General features: G+C 31.1%; 1 protein-coding gene across 1 annotated transcript; it reads right to left on the bottom strand.

Annotated features, from left to right (window-relative positions):
* Positions 1 to 7248: 7248 nt before the first annotated feature.
* On the bottom strand, positions 7249 to 8622 carry LOC107484184 (superoxide dismutase [Cu-Zn], chloroplastic-like). The gene is made up of 5 exons (XM_021140409.2): positions 8514 to 8622; positions 8398 to 8429; positions 8243 to 8318; positions 7922 to 7975; positions 7249 to 7422 (listed from the first exon to the last, which is right to left on the bottom strand). The coding sequence occupies exons 1-5, from the start codon at positions 8620 to 8622 to the stop codon at positions 7397 to 7399; spliced, it is 297 nt and encodes a 98-aa protein (XP_020996068.2). The 3' UTR covers positions 7249 to 7396.
* Positions 8623 to 9119: the final 497 nt, after the last annotated feature.

Genomic DNA, 9119 nt, shown 5'->3' with positions numbered 1-9119 from the left:
CAAAGCTTACTTTTTATTGTTTGTGCTTTTTGGTTATTGATGTGGCCACAACCCTAACTAGCTAGTAGCTAGTATAAGTCATAGTGAGAAGGCTTTAAAAGAGAGGTAAGGTAAGGTAAGGTAAAGTAGGGTGGGCATGGATGGAAGAAGAGGAGGTGGGTTGGTCAGCACTCGACTTTTTTTTTACCAAAAATGATGGCGCCTTCAACCTCTCATTAGTCTCATCACACTCTCACATATCTCCTTCAATCATCCCCTAATAAAGGCTCCTTCAATTATGTATGTTCATTGTTCTCATGGTGACAGTTGTATTAGGAAAACAACAAAAACACACGCATCGCTATCTCAAACCTTGGATGGTGCATATTGAGGAGCCTACTCCTCTCTCTTCTTCTACCTCTTAATTATAACATCAAATTACAGAAACATAGACTTTTAGGCTTAACACTATTCCACCTTCAACAAATAGTAATAATCAGCAATTGATGGTTGTTTTTTTCCGTTATGATTAAGATCAAGGAATAAAGTCATTTGTGTTTGGTGATTCGGTGGTGTTGGAGATTGACATAGGACTATTTTTTCCAAAAAATTTAAGTTAATAATATATAGAAGGTATATGAAATATATTTTTAATATATTCTTTAAAAAAAATATTTTTTTGGACTTGTTTAAATTATTTTGTATATGCTTTCTTTTTTATTTGTATTATGTTCAAAATTTTTTTGAATTTTAACAATAATCAAACTCTAAACTTTTCAATTATAGAAACTCTCATCTTATATTATAAAATTACTTTTTCTAAAGTTTAAGTTAACAGAAAAAGATATATAAATGATTATATCTTTAACAGAGATAATAATCTAATTATCTTATTTAATTTAATATTTATATATATAACATTTATAATATTATATTTATTATATTTAATATTATCTAATTATTTCAGTTGTAATGAATTTAATTTTGATGCACTGTCAGTATAAAATAGTTTTATACATATATTTAATTATGTAATGTTACATCTATAAAAATAACTACTTTTCATATTAACTGTTTAAATGGTAAAAAAAATAAATATAATTGTATGACTGAATCAAAATTAAACTTGCTAAGAAATATAAAAAATTAATTTTAGATTAATTTTTTATTTTCTTTCAAATATTTTTATTGGTGATTATACCACTTGATTGTAAAGGAGAACGATCATTATTAATTACTAATTGTACTATTGTCTCCAAACTAAATTTAATTTCTTAACACTGTTCTAAGAACTTTTTTCGGTTGACATGTGAATGACATATTTTATGCATGTACCTTTTTTTCTAGTTACTCGGGAAGTTGCTATTATTTACAATATAAGTGAAAAGTTTGATTGGGTAAACAATAATGATATTAAGTTTAATTAGCACAAGTACGTTCACTTCACCACCTATTATTTGTCAACTTACATGAACAACGTTGTGAAGGATAATAAATGCTGCATGTGAATATTATGGGACTAATGTTTATTTTATGTGACTACATATGTTACAACTTGATCTAGAGACAACATTCTCAACCATTCCAAGTGACATTTTTCCTAAGCTTCATGTGAATCATATGATAATAATGTTACAAATTTTTAAATTTAACTAATTCTTATCACAAAATCACTTATAGAAGCTTATTTTTGTAAATTAATTTTATTAACATTTTGAATCTAAAAAATGCATGTTTATTTTATTATTTATTTTTTTGCGATAAATCAACTCACCGTATAGGATGTGACACAATGTATAATTCATAAACTTCGAACTTCTAATACTTATTTAAGTGACATCAACCAATCCAAATTAGATATATGCATTTGATCTTTGATTAGACAAAAAAGAAAATGGAAATACGAATATTACCCTGATTTTCTGGGATTTTGGCCTCTATCATTTGCTACCCATATTACAACAGTTTTGTTTCTTTGCGAAGCCCAGCCAAATCTGAATTTTCTTTCTTATGTTTTCGTAGATGCAAATAAAATCTTAACTTTTCTTCACGTCAATCATTTCTGCCTCGGCGCCTCCCATTTTTCTCGTTTCCTTTTTGCTTTTTTACCTTTTGGGATGTATCAGCCGCAAAAGGAAATTTCAGTGATAGCATTTCCCGAATAATAATCATAATATTAATGTTACAATTTAAGAGATGAGATATATATTATGAGAGGTTATTAACACAATTAATAGTGGTAGCAAACTACCAATTTAGTAACACTAAAATGATTAATTTTTGTTTGAACCGTATATGACAGATAAAAATAATACTAAATGAATTCCTTAATGTCATCAAAGAATAAATGAAGAAGAAGCAATATTAATTGGTTGGGGAAAATTTGCAGTTTAGTAAGGTGTGTCAGTGAGTAAACAGGGGACACACGGACAACAAACAAGCGTTGAAGTTCCCCAATTCATCATCCCCCATAACTTGAGAACACCCATAAACCATTCTTTCACAAGTAACGAAATCCACATAAAGCTTAAACCTAAATGACTATGATTCTAACTCTAATTAAATACATTCATACTAGTTGTACATTAAAACTAACTATTAAAAATAATTATTAATATAAAATATATATTAAAAATAAATTAAATAATACATATATTTATATACAAATACATAATAATTATTTTTATAATTAACTTTAGTGTATAAATAATATTTTGATTAATATTTATAAATGGTATTATATTTTATTAACAATTACTGAAAAAGATAAGTTTTCATATTTTTAAAGTATTCTCTTCAAATACAAGATAGTTAAATTGATTATAAAATTAATTTTGATTAAAAGTAAATTAATTTATATCAACATAATTTGTGTTTGATTTTTTTTTAAATGTGATTTTGATAGAATGAATGTTGTTTGAATATCACAATTAAAATTGTGTTTGAGTGTATAATTATAATTTTTGACGTTTAAAACAATTTTTGCTACTACTGCTAAAAGAAATTACTACGGCGGCTCAAAATGCATTCTTTAAGATATAAATTAAGAGGAGTGTTAGGAGTTTCTAGTTTTTGTAATTTGTAGCTATTAATTAGTTATTATTAGTATTTTTAATAATGCAATATTATATCCAATGATGTGGGATTATTTATTTATTTTTTTTGCTAGTTAAGTGTTGGCCTCTAAAGACTTTCTCATAAAATAATTCATAAGATATTCAACGAGTATCATATTTTTTAAATTCGAAAAAAATCCAGTAAAAATCTTTTCGTGTCTAACGAAATACACAAAATATATATATAAAATGAGTATAAAATACTTATTAAAATATATGCCATTTATCATAATTCTAAATTTGTTGGATAAATTAAAGATTAATTTGATCGTTAAAGTCTCTTTACAAATTATCACCATAATAAGACCGGAGATTATGAAGTACAAATAACAATATTTAGACATAACTAAAAAGTCCAAGAAGGAGGACATACCAAAATCTACTCACAAATTAATACTAGTTCATTTTTTACTTTCACTTTTTTGAAGCAGATGCAACTACCAAATTAATTGACAATAAAAGAAGGTAATTAATAAGTATGGTAGTAGCTCCGTTATTTAGTTACTTGTAGATTGTGAAATGCATAGGAAGAAGGAACGGCAAACGGGACCTTGACGCAAAGACCAACATGCTTTGCCAAGAAAGAAACCATCGTTGGTGATTAGTAATTAGTGCTTAATTTACACCCTCACATGCCCATGTTGCTTCTTAACCAAACACCAAATCATGCAATCTCTGCATTCGTGTGCCCACTTCCACACTTCTCAATAACTCTCAAACCTCTCACACTCAACTCACACGCATGCATGCATGCATGTGTGCTTCACCTCCAACCATCAAATTCAAATAATTTAATGAAAAATATATTCATTTTATTTTTTTTATAGGATTTCTAACCAATGAAAATATATAGACTCATGGCCATTCATTATTATTTGTCGCTCCTGAATTTTGGCCCAAAAAACGCATCATCTATTTCTAAGCACTATATAGTATATACGATCGAATTTGCTTTGCGTCTATCTTTCGCAGCATTAATTTCGAAAGGGACTTTGGCTTTGTGATCCACTCGTAATATAAACCCCTTGTAACGGGGTTGACTACTCTACTCAATTGATTCAGTGGTGATCCATAAAAGGATTTTTCTTTTGGTATTAAGTTTATACTTTAATTTATTATATCCACAATTAAGGTATCTTCTAGTTTAATAGACTAAAGATTAATCCTAATTTAAATTGCACACAAGGCTTTGATTTAGTGATAAAATTTTTTGCCTTGTAACAGATGCACTTGAGTTCAAGACTTGGCCTTTAAAAAACCGGCAAATAGCCGTGATTTTAAAAAACCGTTGCTTGATGGATCATGACGGCGGTTGACGCAGCAGAAAAGAGAGAGGCCGCTAATAATTTGATATTTTGCGTCAGTTATAACTATGTTGCGATTATTACAGCGGCGATAATGAAAGATAATCTATTACTGGCAGTTTTTTTAACCGCCACAAAATATATTTAACTCAAATTTTTTTTAAACATTACCTTATAAAATCTAATTAAGTTCTCACTATTTTTGTTGAAAAATATGTTTAAAATACTGTTACTTAATGTGTTACTTACATTTTTTTATTTGTTTCACATAAAAAATAATTAATCAATTAAAAAAGATATTTTGATTAATCATGTGAAGAAATTTATAAATTAGATTTTTTTTTCATTTATTATCGGTGTCTTTTAAGTTTACATTCAAGCATAAATGTTAAAGAAAAAAATAAGTCTATGTTTGAATTTATAAAATCAAAACAAAGTTTAATAGAGCATAAAGATCGAAATTCTTAAAGTTGACAAACATGTAACGAGTCAAAATTTCTCTTCAACGTCGTATTGACCTGGCAAAAAATATTCTGTAAAAAATCTACCGCATTCACGTGATAAAAGATCTGATAAGTCATCTCCAAATAGGGGTGGCAACACTACCCGAACCCGCGGGTACCCACTCCGCCCCTACCCGTTCGGGACGGGTAATTACCCGCACCTGCACTGGGACGAGTTTTAGCGGGGCAGGTTCTTGGGCGGGGAGGGTCGGGGTCGCACTACAAAAAATTTGGGTAAAAACGGCGGTTTTTTTGGGTAATTACGGCGGTTTGAACCGCCATTATTACCAAGTACGGCGGTTTCGAAAAACGCCGGAATTCAGAGCGTCATTTTGGTTATTACGGCGGTTTTTTAAAAATCGCCACAATTTTCTGGGTTTAAAACGGCGGTTTTTTGCTGGGTTAAAACGGCGGTTTGAACCGCCGTTATTTCCGGGTTAAAACGGCGGTTTTTTACTGGGTTAAAACGACGGTTCAAACCGCCGTTATTTCCAGGTTAAAACGGCGATTTTTTACTGGGTTAAAACGGCGGTTCAAACCGCCGTTATTTCCAGGTTTTGGTTAAAATGGCAGTTTAAACCGCCATTATTACCCTCACAGAATGGCATTTTAATCGGTTAAAATGACATTTTTGAACCGCCATTTTTACCCTAATAGTGCCATTTTAGTCGATTAAAACGGCATTTTTTAACCGCCGTTTTTACCCTTACAAAGTGGCTTTTGGTTGGTTAAATGTCATTTTTGAATCGCCGTTTTAATCCTAACAGTGACGCTTTTTTATCATTTAAAAATGCAATTTTTACCTTCGTTTTAAACAAATAATATTTATTATTAAAAATCATAATCCATAAACAAAATATTATATAACTCATAAACAAAGTACTAAACATAATATATGATTTTTTAGTATTGGAAATTAAAAGTAATAACTCTTATACAAAGTATCAAACATAACATAATTTTTCAACTATAAATGTCATAACATGTAACTCTTAATACATAAAATCTCCATCATATTTCATGTTGCTCTGTTGCTTGCTCCAAAGACCTACTTCCTAACTCTTTTGGTGATAAAATCTCACTCTCTTGATTCAATTCCTACAACAAAAATATAATTTGAAAGCATAATAAAAAAGAATAAAGTGCAGCACGAATAAGTGATATAGAAATTTTCATCTTTGGAGCAACATCAGCAATGTCTAGTCCTTCAAATACATGAAGTGCAGCTTCAAAATTACCCTTCTTATATTCAAGGCTTCCTAGTAAAGCTCTAGCTTCCTATGAGAAAAGGGTCATTTACTCATTTAGTTTCATCTTATAATGAAAAGACATCTCAATCAATGAAATCATCAAGACTATATTAAGAAAGGAAGCAAATTTTCTCAGCCACTTATCAGCATATAAGGAAAATGATAATAACAACTTTTATACAAGGAAAGGTTATTTTGAAATCTTTGAAACTTTGAAAATTCTGCTAACACAACATTTCATAAATCATAACCATCACACTGAAAAGAAAAACAGGCCTTTAATAATGTCATTACAACAATCATGCCATCACCAGTTAACTACCAAGCCCGAATTTTTACCTGTAAGTAATATGCATGCTCCCAAACATCTATGCCAAGCAATGGAACCAATCTTGGTCCCTTCGTAACCAGTGGGTCCTGCAAAACATAGGGATATGCATGGATAACAGCAGCTCAAAATAATGAGAAAGTGAAAAAAATTAAAAAGAAAAACATGTGGAACTGTGACGAACATCTTCTCTAATATACACTTTTCACCATAGCAATCACTATCAGTAAGCAATATAAGCAATTGCAGAATATGTAGTAGAAACCCAAGATTAACTAAAGAAAGTTAGAAGGGACAAATTACCTGATTCGCAGTGGTTTCAACTAGCAAGCTTCTTAAACTCCTTGTCTAGACCGAGCCACTGGCAAAGCAATACAAATTAAATGAAGCGAAAACAGGATAATTCAAATAAATAAAATAATAACTGAAACATAGAGCTCTAATAATCTACATGGACATAACAAAATTAGTAAAACATACCACCCATCCAGACCCTTGTAAGGCAGCACCCTCTGCGTTCACCTTATGTACCAATTTTTCGAAAGAGCCAAAATGCTCGTTAATGGCCCATCCCAGTGAACCCTTGGGAGGCTCGCCGCCTCCTTCCTGTAAATAATGAAGCATTAAGCAAAAGAACTACTTAAGCAATTCAAGTCCATCAGATAGTGCTTTCCCATCATGAAGAACATCAACATCATGCATATAAACTGATTCTCTCATATGCCAATTGCTTAACGAAGACGTATAAATAATTGTAAAAGTAAAAGATAAATATAAAAAAAAAACCAGGTGTTTACATGGATAGTTTACATGGATAATTCCAGGTGTTTTGGAAGGACATCATGCATTCATGTTTCATAGTTTACATGGATAATTCAACAACGCTAATAATTGATATGCTAACATAGAGTTGCTTTCACTCTGGAGTCAGACCAACAACCCCTGAAAACAAGGAAGCAAAAGACACAAACATCAGGTTTATGATACAGATATATTGAAGCATAAGTACTGTGAACATTGTGAAATTAAAAGAGCACTGATCAAGGATTAAAAAAAAGGAAGCTTCATGCTGGAGTGTGAAATAGATAAGTTTTCAATGCATTAGAAAAAGGCAAAAAAAGAAAAAACTTATGAAAATATACTCTTTTTAGTATCTTTAACTAGTACTCTTAGAACATTGGAGACACTGGTCAGCAAAACCTTAATCATATATACAAAAATCTTATGTTACAAGTGAAACTTAGTTTAACATGATTAGTTGATTATGTATATGGACCAATGGGGATTTTATCAAAGAAACGCAATTAATCACAGATATTGAGAATCCTTCATCTTTCAACAACAAAGCTAAAAGTGCATCAAACTATATAATCAGATAGAATGGATTGATTGATGTATTTGAAAAGGATAGAACTACTATTGTTCATAAAATTCTTCATACCACATGCCAATCTTCCACCAGCATTTCCAGTGCTCAAGCTGAGTTCCTTCCCACCTGCAAAAGCATAAGTAAAGTAAAATGCAAATTAGACTAAAGTAAATAATGCTCTAGTTATGAGTAAGCAAGGAAGTCATGATGTAAGTCCACAATTACATGGCAACATAAAAAACATTAGCACGAAGAGAATAAGCCAATTCCATTTTCATCTAATGTTTACTTGGATCAGACAACAGTGAAGAAGCTTTTAAGAAATTTCTTGTGCAGCAGCAAGAGTTGTAAGGCAGAGACGTATATAAAAATGTATAACAAGGAAATGCTAACCTTTTCCAAGGTCATCCTCAAGCTCATGAACCACCAAGGCTCTTCCAACTACTGAATTGGGGCCAATCAGTGGTATCTGAACAGAGAAAAGAAACACAAAAATGATTGGGAATTCAAATTAACACACGGAAATGAAACTGAACGAAAGAAGGCACCTGATTGTCAACAATGGTTGCTTCTGCAACTCCTGCATTTCAAACATGATGTACAGATTGGTTCAAAAAGCAGTCCAAAGCAACCAAGGACGAAAGATGAGAGAAAGATGGATTACCATCTGCATTAGCAACTATGTTTCCCAGGTCACCCGCATGGCGAATTTGATCTCCCGGAGCACCATGTTTCATCTTATTAGGATGAAAATGTGGTCCTAAATATGCCATTGAAGAAGCAAACACTTAAAAATGATATGAAAGCTGCCTTCTGTTTATCATTTCTTTTCAAACAAAAAATTCCATGTGAATTGATTGATGCAGGCCAAGACAATCCACTAGTCATAGACTCATTGCAATAAATATAGCACCGTGGTAGACTATCAAAGATGGAGAACAAAAAGAAACATATTACAAGATAAATTAAAAAATTTAAAATATAATAAAAACAGCGCTGTATAAAGTATAAACTTTGGAAAAGCACGATAGCCATATGACTGTAAATTGACATGGAATGGAACTATGGAAGAAACCAAAACGTGAACATAGAAAAATAACAACACAATCTTAGAGAGAAGAAATATAATGTACTTTACAAAGAGCTCTATATTCGACTTGAAGTTGCTTGATACATGATTCCTCCGCCATCTAACAACTTCTAAACAGAATCAGGCTGAAGGCCCTCCTATGCGCTTATTTTCTCTCTTTGATTCCCCAAATTAATTCAC

The sequence above is a fragment of the Arachis duranensis genome, chromosome 4 (assembly GCF_000817695.3).
Source record: "Arachis duranensis cultivar V14167 chromosome 4, aradu.V14167.gnm2.J7QH, whole genome shotgun sequence".
NCBI lineage: Eukaryota > Viridiplantae > Streptophyta > Magnoliopsida > Fabales > Fabaceae > Arachis > Arachis duranensis.
The sequence above is the reverse complement of the archived record's forward strand: the minus strand, read 5'-3'. Positions and strand labels throughout refer to the sequence as shown.

Excerpts from the sequence above, each read along its gene's own strand:
- LOC107484184 (XM_021140409.2), bottom strand. The coding sequence starts at position 8,622 with ATGGCATATTTAGGACCACATTTTCATCCTAATAAGATGAAACATGGT. Across the intron at positions 7,976-8,242 it reads TGAGGATGACCTTGGAAAAG|GTGGGAAGGAACTCAGCTTG; the intron begins GTTAGCATTTCC and ends ATGCTTTTGCAG. Across the intron at positions 7,423-7,921 it reads TGGTGGAAGATTGGCATGTG|GGGTTGTTGGTCTGACTCCA; the intron begins GTATGAAGAATT and ends CCTTGTTTTCAG.